At 43.7% G+C, this 21922-nt stretch overlaps 2 protein-coding genes across 2 annotated transcripts; one reads left to right on the top strand and one right to left on the bottom strand.

The window, feature by feature from the left end:
* The first annotated feature begins 680 nt into the window (after positions 1-680).
* On the top strand, positions 681-7765 carry LOC124651163 (aspartyl protease family protein At5g10770-like). Its single transcript, XM_047190298.1, has 2 exons — positions 681-928; positions 6356-7765. The coding sequence occupies exons 1-2, from the start codon at positions 703-705 to the stop codon at positions 7615-7617; spliced, it is 1488 nt and encodes a 495-aa protein (XP_047046254.1). The 5' UTR covers positions 681-702; the 3' UTR covers positions 7618-7765.
* Positions 7766-7950: 185 nt separating this feature from the next.
* LOC124653562 lies at positions 7951-8310 on the bottom strand. The gene has a single exon (XM_047192621.1). It carries the CDS (start codon positions 8308-8310, stop codon positions 7951-7953), a length of 360 nt encoding a protein of 119 aa, XP_047048577.1.
* Positions 8311-21922: the final 13612 nt, after the last annotated feature.

Genomic DNA, 21922 nt, shown 5'->3' with positions numbered 1-21922 from the left:
CACCAAAACTCGATAGAGAGGCCACCCCATTGTTCTACTTCTACATATCTAGTTTGACAACTGGCTAGCTGAGGCCGAACTCCTCTAATTACCAGCGTATACCGGAAATTGGTAACTAGTACTCCAATCTAACGCATGATTACACATGCACTTCCTCGTGTCAGCGCATGATCGCCACTTCAGGCTGTCGGCTCTCTTGCTCGCAGGCGCAGTGGACGATCGAAAGCAACGTCCATCACCGCAGGCTGACCAGAGGAGAGCGTGCATATGCACTCACCAGTCACCACCACCAAAGAGCAACCCAAATCAGGGCGAAATGATCAACGGAGGATCAGACGACTCGCCCAAATCGGGGCGAAAAGGCGCGGCCAGATCTTGACGACAGGGCTGGCCTCGCCTTTTGTTGTGCTTATCAGTGCGCGCGATCGCGTCCGAGGTGACACGCTCACCTCATCTCGTCGTGGTCTGGTCACCCATCGAGCTGGAGAGCGCTCCGCGCCGGCGCAGTCACCGGCGGTGGCACGCCACCTAATTTTTCCACGTACGTTTCGTGGTGATTGCTGACTTTGACACCGTCGGGACTTTCGTCTGGTGCTAGTGTGCGCGCGGCTAGCTAGCCACCAACGCTATATAAGCAGTGCGTGTGCTATCAAGTGCACAGATCACACACACGGAGCTGTTATTGGGCTGTGCTCCTGCTCGATGATCATGGCTTCCGCCGTGCTGCGTCGAGGCGCTACGTCCTCAGTGTTCTCCGGCGCGGTCTCGCGGATGCTGCTTATCGCCGTGGCTCTGGTAGCTTCGCCTCGCCGGCTCGGCGTGACGGCTGCTGGTGCGGAGATGAGGACGAGCAGCCCGGACCCGAACTGGCACGTCGTCGTCAGCGTCGCCTCCCTTCTGCCGGCCGCCGTCTGCACGCCGTCCACAGGTACTGCTAGCTTCGTATATTGTTCGATCGATCATTTCGCTTGTTGATCCGCTCCGCTAGTATCAGTCGTTCCGAATCCTAAGGTGTTTGTATACATATTTGTGTACGTTTGTGCACTCATTTTATTTCGTACATAGTCCACATAAAAAATGTACTGCAGTGACACGGGCTATGCCGGTGAAGAAAGCAACACATTTTCAAGATATAAATGTATTTATACATTAAAATACGTCTGAAATCTAAATACATCCATATTTAGACAAAGTTATAACACTTATTTCAAAACAGAAGTAATATAGGATATATATTAAAACGGAGGAAACAACACATATGCAGATACAGAGAGCACATGAATCAAAAGGAACATACTCCCACCACCCCATGAAAATTATTTTAGGTTTATCAAAATTTAAATGTATCTAAACACTAAATAGTATATAGATACATCTATAATTAGAAAATCTAAGATAATTTTTATAAGACAAAGGAAGTACAAGTGCAATGAGACGGCAATGGTTCGCCTGTGAAACATGTTTTGTCTTTTTCACATCTACAAAAAAAATATTGGCTTTTCTTGAAATTGTACGAACACTTAAACACATGTTTTTTTGATTGGTGCAAGCATATGTATCCGGGAGCCAAATTAAATTTAGGAGAATTCTATACTATCAGATTTTTCATAAAATACTATAATCCAATTGTAGCAGTAGGAAATTTCAATAAGGATTGCGGTTCCGATTTTTCTCCTAAATTTTCTGTTTCAATGGGGCTCTAGAATTTTGTGCGTTCTAACTTAAAGGACTACCAGAACATTGTACTAATGATTAATTAATAAATGTTCCTTCGAGAACACGAATATATCATGTCATAAGTTTAAGTCCTAATTAAATCGACAACTCAAGAAACAATAATGGAATGTTCATTTGTACATTGGACAATCATGGCACCAATCATTTTAATTTTCAGAAATACTAATGAAAAAAATAGACACATACAAATGGACTTGACTAATTCCTGGTCAACTTAGAATTATGTCAATTCTTGATCAGATGGCATCATAGAGTTTTTTCATGTGCAATTGGCAATTGATTGCGATTGCAACCCCATATGCAACTCTAAGATGTAGGGATCACGACGCAAAACCTAAAATTCCGGAGTCAAGCCAACTCTAAATTAATTTTGGCTCAACCTAAAACTAGAAAAATAACAGACACAACACTCACACCGTGCCTACAGAAGATTGGAGTCTTGAAGATTAACGATTGAAAAAAAACACCATGACAACAAGCTACCGCCAATTATCATGCCTTGCTGAAAACGTATTCCAGGCTCGCAAGAGACATTGGATTGACAGATGTTGCGTTTTATCGGTCTTTTTTACAATTCAGATATGAGCCTTTAATCCTTAGCATGTGGATAATACAAATCACCCACTAGTATATATTTTTGACAAATCTGGCCCCTGATCAAAACTAATGCCTCATGCAACGCTGGGCTCTCATGCAACCCTGGGCGAAACTATTTCAGAATCTGATCCCTGGGTTCGGCACCAACAAGGATAGAGCGAAGCTATGCAGGTCGGTGCCAAGTATTTTGGCAGAGAATGACTACATGTGTTCGGGACCAATGGCATTGACATTGACCTAGGCTCGCCGCCACACGCTATTGCCCAGACCTGCTCTGCCAATGGAAATCTGTGGCACCGACCTGCACAATTTTGATTTTGAAGTAGTTTCGCTGAAGGTTAGATGAGGTGTTTGTTTTGCCAAAGGGCCAGGTTTGTCAAAAAAAAAAAACCATTAGCTACTCAATCTATGGTGGCTTTACTATTCACAACTTGTTTTGCATTTTTTGGTTTTTGATTTCATATTGGGGGTTGAATTTGGATATGAAATTCTTTCGCATGCAACACACTGTTATGTTTATATCATGATTTTTTTAGATTGCCTATAATTCTTACACGTTTCATTTGGTAGCCAAATGCACAAGTGAAAGCGCCAACGATTATTGTATGGGGTTACCGCAAAGCGCTGACACAGGCCATACTGGTGAAGAAAAGAAAATGCCAGCAAGTCTCTCAACTAGTCTCGAAGGGCCATAGGGCGAATTTTATTAAGAAGAAAGAAGAAGTCGAAATACAAGTATCTACATGGGCTTGAGATTAGCCCGCAGGTTGCTGGCTACAAGCAGCTAGAGAAAACACTCCACGTGAACCTAAGACAGGCATAATACAGCCTTCTCAAAGAGGGCTCAATTAGTGAGAGATAATACAGCCTGCTGCCCTCTATGCAATGCATCACTCCACGCCGAACCTAAGAGCATCTCCAATCGCGTCCCTCAAACCGTCCCCCAAACGGCGCCGGATTGAGCATTTGGGGGACGTGTTTCATTCGTGTCGCGTTTGGGGACGTCGTTTCCCAGCCGCGTCCCCCAAACACCGCCCCCAAATATTAAAATACTTTTTTTTTCTTTTGCATTTTTATTTCAATAAAGAGAAGAAATATTCCACAAACTAATACATAATTTGGAACGTGGTTTACATGAAGATATAGTTTAGAACATGGTTTTCCACAAACTAATACATAGTTTGAACCATAGTTGACACAAATATAAAACATTGCAAAAAAAACTAAACCTAACTAGACCGGACATTGAAAGTTTCGTGTGTTCGCTGCCAAGAAAGAACACTCGAGGGTACACCCAGTCACCCAAACCGGATAATCTAGCTGGTGAGGGTGCCCCTGTTGGTTCTTCCGAGGAAGAACATCCAGAAACCTTCGTGCATATATTCGCTGCGAAGAAACAACACTCTTCAATCATCGTCCTTCTCGGCGTTGTCGCCGTGGTAGTTCCGGCGGCAACGCGTCTCGTCGAACACCTTGACGCTCATGTTCCTGTCGCCAAAGTAGAGAACACGAGCACGAAGCCAGCTTCGAGGCGGTGGTAGCGCGCGAACTTCTCCCAGCCGATGTGGAGGTACATCTTGCTGCGCGCGTCGTAGATCACGTCGACGATCCACCGACAGCAGCGGCAGCCATCCTTCCGCAGATGCAGCGAGCCCGGGCGCTCATCATCGGCGAAGAAGTCGGTGAAGGTGTCCAGCAGCCTCTGGATGCCGTGTGGGTCGCCCTCAAGGACAACGATGAACTCGAACAGCACGGGCCCCTCCTCGTCCTGCATGTCTGACGATGAGGACGACGACGGCGTCGCAGGCGACGACGAGCGTGCAGCTCTGCCGCGGCTGCAGCCATGACCACGACCACGACCGCGAGCTCGGCCTCCGCCTCTACCAGCCATGGCGTCGACTCTTGAGATGGTGGCGGCTAGGGTTGGGGAGAGGGCGCTGGGGTTTGTGTGTGAGAGGGACGATGAGAGGAGGCCCTTTTTATAGGCTGAAGGGAGGCGGGGCAGCGTTGGCGCTTATTAACGCCGGCACGCAGAGCTAGGCGCGACGAAACGCTTCGATGCGCCTCTGCAGGAACTGCACCGTCGCTGCGCGCCAATAACTTTCGTCGCGAGGTAGGCGACGGTTAGGTTAAAATTCAATGTGCCGCTGACGAGTCGGCCCCGCCACTCCCCGCCTCACTTTTCGGTGCGCCTGGCGTCCCCGGTGCGTCCCCTGTGGGGCGGGGACGGGCTCGGGGTACCGGACACCGTATCGGGGCGCGCCGAACAAAAATCGGCTTTAGGAGACGCGGCTGGGAACGTTTTTTTATCCGGCGCGCCCCAAATCGCTTTGGGGAACGGTTTGGGGACGCGATTGAAGATGCTCTAACACAGACATAACTAGGGGCTTAAATAGTGATCCATAATATAGCCTTCTCAACGAGGCTCTATTAGTGAGAGATAATACAGCCAGCTGCCCTCCATGCATGGAGCTCCTCAACGATCAACTCGAAGACCTGCTCCACCGTATTACACTTTTGGTGAAAAATTCTGGCGTTTCTCTCTTTCCATATCCTCCAATGAACCAGGATGGTCACGGTGTCGAAGTATCGGCGCAGAGTTTTGGGGGCTCTTTCCCTCGCTATCAGCCACCAATCTTCAGTTTCTCTGAAAATATCACTCGAAGTGGAGAAGTCCTCTTTTGTCCATGATTGGAACTGGTGCTACACTTGTTGCGTGAAGCGGCAATGGGTAAACAATGTGTACAATCCTCAGCTGATACATGGCAGAGAGGGCAGGTGCCGTTGTTTGGCCACCCATGCCGTTCCAGATTATCAGCGGTGAGGCAGCGCTTGTGCACTACCAACCACATAAAGAATCTGCATTTCATGGGTGCTTTAGATCTTCAGATGGGCTTGGCACACGCGAATGGAGTATTGGCGATGAAGAACAGTTTGTATGCTGAGGTGACCGAGAACTCTCCATCCCTTGTGCACCTCCAGATGGCTTTATCTGGCCTGCCTGCTACTAGTGTGGTGTTGGTGACTATGTCCCAAAGCTTACTAGCGAGAGCTTGGGCAGGAAGGCCTCCTGATATATCTCGGGTCCATCTCCTGTTGGAGAGGGCTGCTGCCATCGAAATTTTCGAGTCTCAGACATAGGAGAACAGGATCGGCACCCTGTCTTTGCACCGAGGTACCACCTGGGAGGCAATTATCAGTCAAAGCCTCAACAAGTCAAAGCCTCAAAGGTCGTTAACTAAGTCGCTTTGGTCCCTTGTGAATGGAATAGCCACTTTGTTTATGAACAAGTGCGCATGTCTGAATTACCTCAAAAAAAATGCGCCTGTCTGAGTTGCTTCCTACAAAGCTCTGATCTAATTATCTTAAGTAGCTTAACAGACCGATTTTATTTAATGTGATCACGTCATGATCAACAATATAAACATACAAACGTTTTTCTTGTTATACTTTATCAGATCACACAAAGAGCTTCGCCGTCGCGATGACTGCAAACATCATTCAAAATCAAAACATAGTCCCCGTGCTTGTTTTGCTTCGAGTTGTATAACTACGAGGAGTTATATCACAGTCTTATCTTATAGCTGATTTAAGGACAAATAAAATATCCAAAATAGTAATTACTCCTGCCGCAAATCCATAATATTTGTTGTGATTTTAGTTTACTTTAGGATGCGACTAGTTCTCAGTAGACCAGTTAGATTTTCTCAATCAAAAGATGTTATTAAATCTCAGTTCCAACCACTTATAACTTAGCATGAAACACGAGCATTTTTCTTAGTTGCATTCCCACTTATAACTAAAAAATATTAAATTACAATTCTACTTAAAACTGAAACCTTAGTTGCAACTCAACTTACAACTCATATGCACAAATCACGATACAATTAAATAGTGTAAAAATTTATAGAACATGAACTTAGCTGAGAGCTAAGCAAAACCATTAAATTTAAATTCAAACTCCGATGTATTTGTTTCGGATCTGAGGGAGTAGCTAATTTTTGTTTGGGCTGTCTTGCAGCAGGATCAAACTCGACGGTCCTCAACGTCGTCCACCGGCACGGTCCGTGTTCGCCACTGCAGTCGCGCTCGCGCGGCGGCGCGCCACCCCACATCGAGTTGTTGTACCATGATCAGGCCAGAGTAGACTCCATACACCGCAAGATCCGTGCCGTGTCGACGGTGCTCGACCAAACCGAACGTGCCGTGAAGGGCGTGTCCCTGCCAGCGCAGCGTGGCATCTCCCTCGGCACCGGCAACTACGTCGTGTCTGTTGGCCTCGGGACGCCGGCCAGGGACATGACGGTGATTTTCGACACCGGCAGCGACCTTTCGTGGGTGCAGTGCACGCCGTGTTCGGACTGCTATGAGCAGAAGGACCCGCTCTTCGACCCGGCTCGATCGAAGACATACTCCGTTGTGACCTGTGTTGCGCCGGAGTGCCAGGGGCTCGACTCGCATAGCTGCTCGCGGGACAAGAAATGCCGGTACGAGGTCGTGTACGGCGACCAGTCGCAGACCGACGGCGACCTGGCGCGCGACACGCTGACGCTGGGGACGCCATCGGACACGCTCCCGGGCTTCGTCTTCGGTTGTGGCGACAAGGACACCGGGCTGTTCGGCAAGACTGACGGGCTCGTCGGCCTCGGCCGCGAGAAGGTGTCGCTGTCGTCCCAAGCGGCGGCCAAGTTCGGCGCGGGTTTTTCCTACTGTCTCCCGTCGTCGCCGAGCGGGGTGGGGTACCTGACACTCGGCAGGTCGGCACCCGGGAACGCGCGGTTCACGGCGATGGCGACCCGCCGCGACACGCCGTCGTTCTACTACGTCAATCTCGTCGCCGTCAAGGTCGGCGGGCGGGCGGTCAGGATCTCTCCGGTGGTGTTTGCGTCCGCTGGCACGGTGATCGACTCCGGCACCGTGATCACCCGGCTGCCGCCGCGCGCCTACGCCGCGCTCCGTACGGCGTTCGCGCGCTCCATGGGCAGGTACAGGTACAAGAAGGCGCCGGCGCTGTCCATCCTGGACACATGCTACGACTTCACGGGGCACACGACGGTGCAGATACCGTCTTTGGCACTGGTGTTCGCCGGCGGCACCACCGTGGAGCTCGACTTCAGCGGGGTGTTGTACGTGGCGAAGGCGTCGCAGGCGTGCCTAGCGTTCGCGCCCAACGGCGACGGCACGGACGTCGGCATCCTCGGGAACACGCAGCAGAAGACGCTCGCGGTGGTGTACGACGTGGCCAACCAGAAGATTGGGTTCGGCGCGAACGGCTGCAGCTGATGGCTAGCTTCTGCTGCTTGCTCGATCGGGCTTAATTGGGTTCGGCCTAGTGCCCGAGAGTATGATGGTGATTTTGAAGCGCCAGATGCGCCAAATGTGAGTTTGGACATCGAAAAGCATTTGATGAAGCAGAGCAAAATAATATTCGCAGGCCAATTTTCCATTGCAAATAGGGGTTAGGCAGGCTGATCCATCATCAGCGACAAACCAGCAATGAGATTCTTATTTTTCGAGCAACAACAAGTAGGAGCTCAAAGCAAACTTTATTGTTTTTCCATGTGGCACACTGAACACTGCTTGAGGATCAAGCTAGCCAGCTACTGTACGATCGAACTACGGCACGCCGTGGCGGTTGATGGTGTCGGTGGCCGCCTCGTCGGCGCGGCCAGCGCCAGCGTCCCCACCCTGCCCACGCTGCGGCTGCTGGCGCCCGTGCAGGTTGAGTTGCTGAGTGGGGAGGGCGGTGCCGGGGATGGTGGGCGCGTCGGTGCCGGTGCCGCCGTGGGGGAGGTCGGAGACGGGGAGGTGGCCTTTGGCACCGTAGGCGCGCATCTTGTAGTCCTCCAGGCCGTCGTCCTTGTTGTACTGCACGTACGGGCTCGTCTCCGTCGGCAGCTGCACCGAGTCGCCGTCCTCGCCGGCGCCGGCGGCCTTCCGCTGCTGCTGCTCCCGCCTCTCCTTGGTCGCCTCCATTGCTCACCGATTCTCTGCTCGATCTGCTAGTGAGTGGTTGGATCAGATGTTTGATCTACAGCGGCTGCTTGTGCTTATCCAACATGACGAGATCGTCCCGGGATTTATAGGGATCGAGAGAGGGATACAGGACTTGGAGTCGATCGAGCTTGGACCTTGGAGTGCAGGTCCCGAGGCCACCTAGCCATATTCCAGGACACGCGCTGGCAAGCAGAGGGTGCTCCCACGTCTAGGCGCGGCGGTGCAGCGGTGCCGACACGACACGTAGCTCGACTTCCACTGGGTCGGCTACAGTGTTCCGTTTCGGGAAGACTAAAATCTGCGCCGGACAAAACGGAGAAGACGCCAGGGCGACGCAACGCAACTGTCTAGCTGAGTTCAGAGTTCAGAGACTCTTTCATCATAAAAAAACAATCGGACCCATTTCGGTCAATAAACTTGCGTGGGCTTGTGGATACAAAAAAGGCCTCAGACAATGGCTGTCCGCTTGCGTTGGAGGTGTAAGGTGTTCAGCGGTAGAACGCATTTCACTAGTTTTAAATAATTTTTCATTGATGGAGGTGTAACATGTTTTGTGACATGTTACATAAATTTTGCTGGCCCTTAGCCTTCTTCATTGTGAATAAAGAACACCCGTGCGTCTTTGCTACACTAGCTTCGATGGACAAAAATCCAGAAACCTACACTAGTGGATCACTAGTGGCTTCAACTGATCCTTATCATATTCACTTCAAAGAAAGAACACCCTACAACCTACAGCCGGTCGTCACGGTTACCGTTGTTATCGTTGTGGTAGTGCCTGCGGTAGGATGAGTCGTCAAACACCTTGACACTCATCTCGCTGTCAACTTCGTAGAAGAAGTGCAGCCGACCACTAGGTTGTGCTTGCGGGCAAATTTGTCAAAGCCCCAGTCGAGGTACATAAATCTATTCCCGTTGAAAAGGACCTCACGGCCAGCAGCTAAGGTTGTATGCGGGAATGGATTCGTCTCACATTCCATTTTATACGTCGGAGGCAGCCGAGGGGGCGGGTGGCGCGTACTAAGTTGGGTACCCATCGCTAGGCCTAGGGAACCTGCATCGTTGTGTTGTGTGCTATTAATTTGGTGTTCACAACGTGGATCCGAGGCCGCTAGTACTACGAAGCGGTGGAAAGGACGAAGCAGACGGTCCCTGCCAGGCGGACCCGAGGTAGGAAGGAGCGGTCAGACGGTCATCGCGCCGACACATTTTGACCCTAAATTTGGGCCGCATTTGCGTCCCCGCGGATCAGCCGAACATTTTTTGTCGGGCCGCTAGGCTAGGATGCAACCCCATTTATCAACTGCGCGTACATTTGCGTCGGGAGATGCCTTAGGGAATCTCCAACGCGGCCACCCAAATAGGACACATTTTGTGTCCTATTTTGACCGGATGGGTGACCGCGCAGATGGGCACATGAGGGATGGCGCTCGACATGCCTTTTGGGTCGCACGCTGTGTCCACACGGCCACATCTGGATCGCGGCCAAATAAGTTGGCAATGTGGCCATTTTAGCCAAATGGTCAAATAAATCAAGTAAAAAATAGATAAAGTAAAGTGAAATATTCAAATTTATTACAGACATATCGTCCACTAATTAAACAACAAAGTCTATGAATCAAATAAAATGGTCAATCATACAAAGAGGCCTAGGTAGGGTATTCTTCATTGTTGTTCCCAACAATGTTGCCATCATGCACCCACAAATGTCAACTCAATCAGCCTGAAGCTAGCGGTGCAATGTCACGGATTTCATGGTACACATGAAGGTTATCCTGAAACAATGCCGGACCACCCGGAGGACCAACCAACTCTCCCTAGCCTTCTCAATCCTTGTCAAACAGTGAATCATCCTGCTCTAACTCAACAGTCATATTCTGCATGATCACACAATCGGTCATCACTTCCCACATGGTTCACACACTCCATGTTCTAGCAGGGTGACTGATGATAGCCCAACGAGCTTATATGATACCAAACGCCCGCTCAACATTTTTCCTGGCCATTACTTGCTCTTTAGCAAACTTTGCCTCCTTCTCTCCGTTCGGACGCCGAATTATCTTCACGAGCGTAGCCCAAGGTGGATAGATGCCATCAGCTAGGTAGTACCCCTTGTTGTACTGGTGACCATTGACCTAAAACTCTACATGAGGACTGACCATGTGCAATCATATCAAGCACCGAAAAAAGTTGTAGCACATTGATATCAATATGTGAGCCAGCCATTCCAAAAAATGAGTGCCAAATCCGTGTGTCATGTGAAGCAACGACACCCCTCAGAATGACCCCTTGTATGCCCCTGCCAAACGAGTGGGTGGTTTTTCCACTCCTAGTGAATGCAATTGATGCTACCTAGCATCCCAGGAAACCCCTTACATCATTGATTGACAACAGATGGGCTGTGCTACATTTGGTTGTCTTAGATATTCTTCTCCGTATACAGCTGGACTCGCTTATCCGCACATACTCATCTATATAATCACCGACAACACCATATTCAAGCATTCTAACTGTTGTCGTCCATTTCTGGTAAGAAGACAGCCCCACCTCAACTAGTGCATCCTATTTGCAGATGAAGTACGTAGCCGTCATAGACCTTGACTCCATCCATGATCTGGTTGAACAACGGTCTGGACATTCGAAACTGGCAGCGAAACATTTGCGGTGTGAGTAAAGCCTTGTCGTGGTGTAAGTAGTTGGTGAAGAGCATCTCGTGGCCACGTTCTATTTTGCGACCCAAGGCCGTCGAGCGTCCCTTCACCAAGCCACGGTACACGGGAATCTACGCGACATTATGCTCGTGAATGAGCAACGCGCCCTGTAATATCCCAGGTTTAGAGGCAATAAAATGAGAGAACACCAAAGTGTGCATTGCATTCATGCATAGAAAAGCCGGGGAATTTTCGCGCTTTCAAATAAAACTTACCACAGTAACTGAAGTTTCACTTGACTTGCTGGAACTGAAGTAGATCATCGAGTCAAGCGCTATAAACTTCATTGTGATCTTTGCTAAAACCTTATTTTGGGTAGAGATGATTTGATCTATGGATTAGATCAAATGGAATTAGCTTTGCAACAACACATTCTTTAAGAATCAAGCCCTAACTTATTAACACTTAAAAGTTAGCAACTACCTTTGTGTGTAATTTAATTCACTTATAAATAAGGTAAACCACAGGGTCTAAAGTGCATAAAAGCCACACATTCTTATTAAAATCATAACTTATTAAGTATATGGAATATCATAAAACTAAATCCATTTACATTACGAATTATAGTTCAAACTATTTGAATAAAACTAACTATGAGTATTTTGAAACTCATATGGTCATGCCTTGGTGAATTCAAACACCAACTATCCAAACTTGAGAAATAACCCTCAACATTAACCTTTTCACCAATATTATAATATAAATTCAATCAAATATAATATAGTGACTCATCAACAAATAATAAAACCATCCACAAGATATTTAGTAGCAAATGCCACTTGGCTATCCAAGAATAAATCATATGAGGGGATAATGATCATGCCACATAGGATGAAAATATCTACATGACTTGCTTTCCAAGCTTTGCCACCTCATGCTCAAAGGATTGCTATGGATGAGAGCATGACAACCAAGCACCTTACTCATCCCACTAAAACAAGAGTCACCACATATGTGTCATGATATTAGAGCTTGCCCAAGCCTATAAATAGAGCCACACCCTTCATCCCTTTGCTCATCTTGTAGCATGATACATGTGAACAAACACATAGAGCCACTCCATATGAATTAGCTAGGATCAAGATGAAGAAGCTAGGAGGTGGAGGCATACCACAAGAAGAAGGTTTATCGAAATTCCTGAAGAACAAGCTACGAGAATATTGCAAGGTAGAATCCCTAGGCAAACCATATATTTAGAGGATCATATCATCATCTCTTGAGTAGAACCTTAGTAAACCAATTCCATAATCATCACAATTTGGTACTAATTAGAAACCTAAGAATCTAAGTGAGTGTGATGAGAGGAATGATAAAGAGTGATTAGTGAGGAATAAGTGGATATTGTCTAATGCATGACTATACCTTGTAGATATAGATGATCAGTTAAACCCATGTTATTAATAGATCTCATCTATCACATAAAATAATAAGTATATCACTAGTAGTTAATCCCAAACCAATCCTCATACCTTGTGTAGAGGAGTAACCCTAGCCAATTTAGCATAACCTAGCTTATGCTTATATTCTAATCCTAGTTGTGTATCACCTTGGTAATCACTACTAAAATCCTAGACCACATTTAAATACCAATCCAAGTATTACTTTGGATTATAATTATAACCCTGCCATACCTCATGCCTATTTTATACTTCAACTAGTGAAGCATATGCAAAACCCTAAACCATTTCCCATAGGATCCAACCCACATAAAATATTGTTACCTAACTTGTGTATCATGTATCACAAGTAATAAGCCAAGCCAGAATTGCTAAGCAAGATTATTTAACACAGAGTGAAGCCAACCATATTCTTAAACCTTTGGAAACAATTATTTACATAAAATCATGAACCAATCCATTCTCATTGCCATTTATTTTAAACTCTAGCCATAAGGAGAGTTATATGTGAACAATCCATATTATTAAGTACTAGCTCAACCTAATCATGTGTTCATTATGCACCAGCTATAAATTTCAAACCATTTAAATAGATCTGGTTCCTAAATTAAAAAGAAAGTGAGATAAAAAGCTAAACCTATTTCTTTGTTAATTAAACCTCACTAAGTGTCACTTTAATTAAAATTCTATAGTTGTTTAAAACAAAAGAATTGTGCAGTAAGTATTATCATGAAATGATATTGATATTAAAATAGTTTTGAACTTACAAAACAAAATAGAAATCAAATCTGAATTCAAATAGAAATATCAAATAGAAAATAAAAAAATAGAAAACAGAAATTTGAAAAAGAAATGGAGGGAAAGCTCACCTGGCTTACCTGGACCACCGTAGCCCAGCAGCAGCCCAGACTCGGCCCAGCCCACGAACGAACTCAGCCCAAACCACGAAACGGTATCGAACAGAAGAAAAGGGGCGTCGTCTTCTTCTCCGGTGGCGACGAGCGCGCGGAGAAGCTTCGCCACGTCCTCGCCGACGATAAGATCAACCCCGGACGTTGTCGGTCACTCCGAACCTCGCCCAATCTATCTCACGTCCGAGTCTATCTCTTGGCGCCAAGATTCACGCCCAATCCACCTCGGTTGTCATCGAGACATCCCGGCCACCGCCGCCGGCGAGGTGACGAACTAGACCTCGTCATGGCCTATAAATACGCCCGAGCTCCGCACCGAAACCCTAATGCCTCGCTGCCTCGCCATTCCCTCTCTAACCTACCCGGATGACCACAATCGTCCGCGAGTACCCCGCCGGAGTCGAGGACGAAGAGCAAGATGTAGGCCACCCCAAGCTCAGTGGTATAGCCGAGGAGAAGCGCCTCTTCACGTAGATCATCTGAGAGGAAAGACGCGTCAAGGGGAGCTCGGGATCGATCCAATTTCGCCGTTCCCTTTCTCAGTACCTTGCCGGTATTGGCAAAATCGAGCTCGTCTCCCTCGCCAATCGACACCGCCGACCACACCATCAGCACCAGGGTGAGCAGACGCATCGATTGACCTCTTATTTGCCTCATTTGGTTAGCGGTAGCCCGAGTTAGCCATCTCACCGGAGATCACCGCCGCGGTACCCATCGCCGGCGACGCTCCGGTGATTCCCCGCGGAAACGACCACCACCAGTAGCTTCACCTTGTTGTGCTCGTTCAGATGCACTTCACCGCGCATCCAGGGGAGCCCTGAATCGGCCGCGCCACCACGTTACGGCCGCCGGCGTTTAACCGCCGATGATGCCAACGTGGCATGTGGGGTCTCCCCGGCGTCGTTGACTCGGTCTTTGCCCGCGTGGCAACCGACCCAGTCAATGGCCCCACTGGTCAGTGACATTAGTTAAAACTGAATCGGTATGTTTAGTATTTCTATTTATTTCAAATTCCAGAAAATGTCTGAAACTTTGCAAATTCATAGAAATTTCATTTCAACTCAGAAAAATGCAAATAATATATCAAAATGCTCACAAAAATAAACTCTATTCAAATAAAATATAAAACAAAAATGTGTGTCAAAATAAAAATTCACTTATTTTTAATCTTATTAATTATGCCATTTCACTTATTTAAAATACAATTTGAATTCAATAATTAGTGAAGCTCAAAATTAAATTTTAACTATTCAGTAACTAAGTAAAATATTAAGATCAATTTTATTTATCATATTTACATTTACTTAATTATTATTGGTAATTCATAAACCCTAACTTACAAATTACCATTTACTATTTTCTTTAAATAGTAAAACCTCAAGAAAAGATTATAAGCCAATATTATTTTGGTAAATCAAAACTTATTTACTTAAACATCTTTAGTTAACAAGTTGATTATTTTAAACCCTAATAACAATTATTAAACCCTGATTCTTAATTAAACCAAAATAGGAATACTCTAATTATCAAATCTTGTGAAGATTAATAAAATGTCAAACCATTACTAATTTTGATTCAAAGTAATTAGTAACCACAACTCTATTACAAATTATCATTTTAGGAGTTGTGCCATAATTTAGAAACCCTAAGTTTAATTTAAGTAAGACATTGATCTCATTATTTCATGTGTTCATCCATAGTAGTTGCAAACCTAAAACCCTAAGGATTTAACCCATGTGATCATTTACACTTTAGTAGTAACTCTAAAGCCCTAGTTGCTTATCACATGTGATCATGTGAGCTTCATCTATACCTATAGAACCCTAGTAAGAAACCAATGAATGCATGCTTGTGATCCATTAGCATAAACCAAGTCACATGAGATTATCATTTCATGTTCCTATTCTTAATTAAAACCTATATGATTAACTAGTATCACCTAGGTATAAACCCTAACTTGTTAATTGAATTAGAACCATTGACCACTATCATCTATACCATACCATTAAGATCAACCTCAATCATCAAACCCTAGTAGCACCATAATGATAAACCCTAATATCAACTTTGTGTAGCAAATCACAGCACATATTCCTATTCAACTAAACCTTACTTAGGAAATGATAAACCACTTAGCTTAGAAACTATTAGAGATTATTTGGTAAAGCAAATATGAAGTCATAGTAAACCTAGTAGCTAACTCATAGCAACCACCTTGATAACCATCCTTTGATATGATATGCTTAGGAGAAACCATAGTAATAAACCTACTAATACTTGTCTACATGTAGAATCACTTCAATTTAAGCACCCAACCAGTTCCTATTAGTGAAACCCTAAATGAAGTCACTAGTAAGCTCCTATTTAAACGTAGTTCCTATGCTTATTAGTTCATCTTCTTATTTTAACCTGTTCTTCAAAAGTTATTCTTTTGAAGTACAAATGTCAATCAAACCTTAGAAGCCCTAATCCTTCTTTGAAATACTCATTATTTCTTAATTAACATGTTCTTCAAAAGTTATTCTTTTGAAGTATAGTATAAGTAATCATCAACCATGTCCTGTAGAACTTAAAATTGACAACTGTTCTTCACATATTATTCCACTACTATTCTTTATGTGTATGATTGTTATGATGTCTTATATCACTTGATTATGATGCTAATATAACCAAACCCTAATAAGAACCTTGTTTGAGAACCATTCTAAAAGTGCAACCAACCCTAAAGAAATCTTTACAACTCACATATCTTAAATCATCAAGGTTAGCTTACGCTCGGGACGATTGCATCTCATACTATGCATTATAGCATCTTTGCCGAGTTCTTTAAACATTGTCCTTACCGGACGATGATGGTATTTCAGAATTTGGAGTTATCACGTATCGAAGCTTTTGCCCGCATAACCTTGCAGTCAAGAAAGGCAAGTTCATCGCTTGCTCATGTCATTTGATTATTTTTATCAAACTATATGCAAAGTACTATACTTATCACTCATGCATTGAAAAGCAAAGTATTATTTTACAATTATGAATATGACTATGTGGTTGGCAATGGAACCATGGTATGTGTTGATATGGTGGAGGTTCCATTGCAATGGGTTATATCACCCTAGGATTAAATTACCAATGCCGTCCGAGTGATTCTAGCGCCGTACAAACCGCGTTGACCATGAGATCTATAATGGCTCCGGAGAAGCCAGCCGTATCTTTTCCCTTCTGCACGCCAACGGATCGGAGAGACGGTGGGGTGCTGGAGGCACTGCCGCAATAGGTTGGGAAATCCTTTTAAATCCCCATCCATTGGTGATGTTAATCTCTTCCGATCTATGAAGGATTGTCCGGAGTACACCATGAGTAAAGCCGTATTATCGGGGAAGTCTACTGGAGGTGTAGGGTCGGACAAAAGGGTGGGTTTGCGGTCGCGGAGAAGGCGGTGTGGGCTTGGATCTTACACCTGGCCTCACACCAAAGGAAGTGTGGACGGAAGCGCGTCTCGGCAGATGGCAACAAGGATAAGATCTCTTATGGGAAAAGTAACGCACCTCTGCAGAGTGATATCGAATTGTGGCTGTCACTCCCTGTTCCGGGAAGGGAACTGCGAACGCGGCAGGAAAGGAACTCCACGAAGTTCTAGTCAACCTGTGAAGACTGACGGGCATAGTTTTCAGAATAAAATAAACCTTTTGAAGAAATGTTTATGAAAACTTGCATTGGCCTATGACTTTCCGGTCTATGGCTGTAGCTAGTGCATGATACACATATTTCCTAATATGAACTTGCTGAGTACGCTCGTACTCATTCTATCTCGTTTGAACCCCTTCTTAGAGCAATGCACCGAAGGAGAAACTACCGTGGAACTCGAAGACAAAGGAGTCAACCGCAACAAGATGAAGAATCCAATCAAAGAAGTCAATGGAGTTAACTTCGCACCAACTATAAGGGAAACCTAGACTAGGAATAGAAGGGAACCTTTCCCTAATCCTAGCACCTAAGTAGCTAGAATTCTATATCAAGCCAAGTAGCTCTTAAACTTGAGTTAGCAATAAGATAGACTACGAGTCGTTCTTCTGGAGCTTTATTTGAATTTTTACCTCACTGTAAAGTAGGAGGCTGTGTGGATCTTATGTAAACAGTTCGTGTGTACTTCTATAGACATACCTTGGACTCGCATATGTTTCTGTTGTACCACTCTGAGAGATGTAATATGAGTGGAACGGTGTTTCACTTGTGTTATGTCAACGACTTGTGTACTACACCATGCAGTGGTACGCTGGGTCATCACAGCTGGTATCAGAGCAAATGCTTTGACCCTAGGATTAAAACCCTTTAAAGGAGACCTATAGGTTTGGTAGTGTCTATAGGAAGTGTTTTAGCTAAGCCAACTATGCTAAACCAACTATTCTTATGACTTGAGATGGGTATTCACTTGAGAATAATCCTGACACACTTGAGTCAATCTTTCTTATCTATCTTTCTTAAATAAAATTAGTTAGTTATCTTGCTTCATTCCAAATAACTAGAACACCATTGGAGCTTAAGATAATTGGTGATAGTAGACCACAGTTGGTATACAATACATGGTAGTCCAAAGAGAGGATACAACCATAAGGAAAATATCCTATTGGAAGAAGTATACCAACGCATGTTAAGGTTAAGTAAAAGTCATTTAGAATACCAAGTGACTGATATTAAGTAAAGGAGATAAGTTATAAGAGGTAGTTTAGATCTATGATAAGTCAATCATAGGAGGTAAGGAAGAGTGATAGGAGTTATATAAGTCTACTTTTTATGGTAGAGTTGGTAATCATATATGATTCACTTGAGAATCATGATGTGATGAAGTAGAACATCATAAGTGAGTTAATAGAAGTATGATGAGGAGTAGGATTTAAGGAATAGTTCGAAAGCTTAGGCCTTAAAATCCTAATAACTATATCAAGTATGTTAGAACCATAGTCCTTAATTTAAAGAAGGCTTATTTAGAGCATATCACATAGAGAAATCCTAGAGTTATAGGTGGTATATTCTAAACAATCATGTGTTTAGAGTAGACATGTTAGAACTAATTGTATTATAGGAGGTAGTCTTCAATAGCACATATAGGGTATACTATTTTGTTAGTACTTCCAAAGAAAACTAGGTTAACTTCAACTATCCCAAGCCATTTTGTTTCAAGTTTGTCTCATTGCAAATGTGCAATTAAGATAAATGTTGAGACAAATAGTAGAAATTCACGTATAAGTGCTAAGTATCACAACCTAAGCCTATCTTATGTGGTGTTATATACTGCACATCTGATCACCGATGTTTAGGGATGTCTTACCCAACTTATTATATTCAGGCATATAAGGATGTGTATTATAAACACAAAGCTGGATTTTCTTGGATTTTCTTGAACCTTCATTGATTGACTAGATCCATACATGAAGTTTGACTTTGATATGCAAATGCATGTTGCAATATCAAGCTCTTACTTGATGTTATAGGTCTAGAGGGTAAAGGTATTCGTGTGAGGGAGTGACGAAATCTGAAGATTTTTGAAGTCAAGATGATGGTTCACTTAAAGAAGGAAGTAAAATTGTGGGAAGCAACCACAATACTCTAAAGGAAGGACCAATCAAAACTCACTTCTATCCTTAAACAAGGAATACTTCAACATGGAAGTATCATGGAAGTGAGAAAAATAGTGAATATGGAGCAGTAGAAGCGGAGCCATATTCCTTATGGAAGAAGGGAATGCAAGTGAAGTCACTTAAAATACTATTTTCATAGTGTCAACAAGTGGTTCTCTTGCAAAACAAACCCTGGAAGAAGGAAAATAGACAAGTGAAGTCGCAGCTGGTATAATAAGACCGCAGCTGATATAGGATAATCATGAAGAGAAAGTATGTGAAGTGAGGTATATCTTAACTAAAACTAGGTAAGTAGCCACAACTGGTAAGTAGATGTTGACTAGAACCATAGCATAGCTACAGCTGGTATCCAATAAGCCACATCTGGTACTAGGTAGTCTGCAGTTTGGTACCGGATAGCCCACGACTCGAACATTTCTTTACCCTAAAAGAAAGGGGGATTCCGCAGACTAGTATTTTACAGCTGGTATTCCATAGCTGGTAAATATTTAGTTGGAGGATTCACATCGGATATCCACAACCGTGTGGATACACCGCAAAGAATTCCTCGTGAGACTTTAGATAGGTACAAAATATAAACCGGACTTAAACCAACTACCTAACCTTGGAGTTTAATGATTAGAAGAAAGGAAGTTGAAAGATCATTAGTAAACTCCAAGGGGGAGAGGAAGGCTGAATGAGAAGTATTAAGATATAATATTTGGAGTATGACGGACCAAGAAGAAGGTCTGAACTGAGAGGAAGTCCGATCCTATTTTCATAAGATTGGTGGAAGTATCCATATAATAGTACTCTCAGGAGGTTGTCAGACCAGAAGCCGAGGTTCATATCTCGAAGAAGTAAGGGTTAGACCTTAACTTGAGTGGTTAATTGTAATTACTCGAAACCAAGAGAACTTAAGTAAGTATTAGATAATGAAGTTGGAGGAAGTAGATGTCGGAGGATAATCAAAGCCTAAGAAGACAAAAGATTGAAGGAGTTTGACCATACCAAAACATAAGCCTATTAGAAAGATTCCTTTCATGGAACCTAAAGAAACCAAAAGGAGGATAACTAGCATAAACTAGAAGCCATGATTGGATGGACTAAATGAGTCTAATCCATTCGTAGGACTAAACCACCAGGACCATGCCTATCGAAATACCTTACCAAGTACCATTACTTTCGTTATGGTAGTAAGGGAAAACAATACCCTACCTTAAATAAATCTTTTAAATTAAGGTTTGAGTATCGTAGCTGGTAATCATAGTGCCATATTACATCGCAGCTGGATTATCGCAGCTGGTAGAACCAAGCTTTGAGTACCCAAATAAGAAGATGTCACCACAACCATTAGTAAAGACCATTAACAAAATAAGATGTCCTAATCCAAGAATCTTTGGAGAATAAGCCTATAAGCTTAGAGTGTTGGAAGAAATCATAGAATTAAAGAAAGTATCAGTGCCAGACATCAGAAGACTTCATAAAGGATCTGGACAAGGGATATATTCAATTATATCTAATGAGATCACTAGGGAGTTTGAAAGGATTGTGATCTGTTCAAGTCGGTTCCACATTCCGAAACGTGAGAGCGTTCGAACTTCGGGACGAAGTTCAGTTTAAGGGGGAGAGGCTGTAATATCCCAGGTTTAGAGGCAATAAAATGAGAGAACACCAAAGTGTGCATTGCATTCATGCATAGAAAAGCCGGGGAATTTTCGCGCTTTCAAATAAAACTTACCACAGTAACTGAAGTTTCACTTGACTTGCTGGAACTGAAGTAGATCATCGAGTCAAGCGCTATAAACTTCATTGTGATCTTTGCTAAAACCTTATTTTGGGTAGAGATGATTTGATCTATGGATTAGATCAAATGGAATTAGCTTTGCAACAACACATTCTTTAAGAATCAAGCCCTAACTTATTAACACTTAAAAGTTAGCAACTACCTTTGTGTGTAATTTAATTCACTTATAAATAAGGTAAACCACAGGGTCTAAAGTGCATAAAAGCCACACATTCTTATTAAAATCATAACTTATTAAGTATATGGAATATCATAAAACTAAATCCATTTACATTACGAATTATAGTTCAAACTATTTGAATAAAACTAACTATGAGTATTTTGAAACTCATATGGTCATGCCTTGGTGAATTCAAACACCAACTATCCAAACTTGAGAAATAACCCTCAACATTAACCTTTTCACCAATATTATAATATAAATTCAATCAAATATAATATAGTGACTCATCAACAAATAATAAAACCATCCACAAGATATTTAGTAGCAAATGCCACTTGGCTATCCAAGAATAAATCATATGAGGGGATAATGATCATGCCACATAGGATGAAAATATCTACATGACTTGCTTTCCAAGCTTTGCCACCTCATGCTCAAAGGATTGCTATGGATGAGAGCATGACAACCAAGCACCTTACTCATCCCACTAAAACAAGAGTCACCACATATGTGTCATGATATTAGAGCTTGCCCAAGCCTATAAATAGAGCCACACCCTTCATCCCTTTGCTCATCTTGTAGCATGATACATGTGAACAAACACATAGAGCCACTCCATATGAATTAGCTAGGATCAAGATGAAGAAGCTAGGAGGTGGAGGCATACCACAAGAAGAAGGTTTATCAGAATTCCTGAAGAACAAGCTACAGAATATTGCAAGGTAGAATCCCTAGGCAAACCATATATTTAGAGGATCATATCATCATCTCTTGAGTAGAACCTTAGTAAACCAATTCCATAATCATCACAATTTGGTACTAATTAGAAACCTAAGAATCTAAGTGAGTGTGATGAGAGGAATGATAAAGAGTGATTAGTGAGGAATAAGTGGATATTGTCTAATGCATGACTATACCTTGTAGATATAGATGATCAGTTAAACCCATGTTATTAATAGATCTCATCTATCACATAAAATAATAAGTATA

The sequence above is a fragment of the Lolium rigidum genome, chromosome 5 (assembly GCF_022539505.1).
Source record: "Lolium rigidum isolate FL_2022 chromosome 5, APGP_CSIRO_Lrig_0.1, whole genome shotgun sequence".
Classification (NCBI taxonomy): Eukaryota; Viridiplantae; Streptophyta; class Magnoliopsida; order Poales; family Poaceae; genus Lolium; species Lolium rigidum.
This window is presented reverse-complemented; position numbering and strand designations above follow the sequence as displayed.

Bases quoted from the DNA above. Each gene is read 5' to 3' on its own strand.
- LOC124651163 (XM_047190298.1), top strand. From the start codon at position 703: ATGATCATGGCTTCCGCCGTGCTGCGTCGAGGCGCTACGTCCTCAGTG. The intron at 929-6,355 runs GTACTGCTAGCT...GCTGTCTTGCAG, and splicing joins CGTCTGCACGCCGTCCACAG to CAGGATCAAACTCGACGGTC.
- LOC124653562 (XM_047192621.1), bottom strand. From the start codon at position 8,310: ATGGAGGCGACCAAGGAGAGGCGGGAGCAGCAGCAGCGGAAGGCCGCC.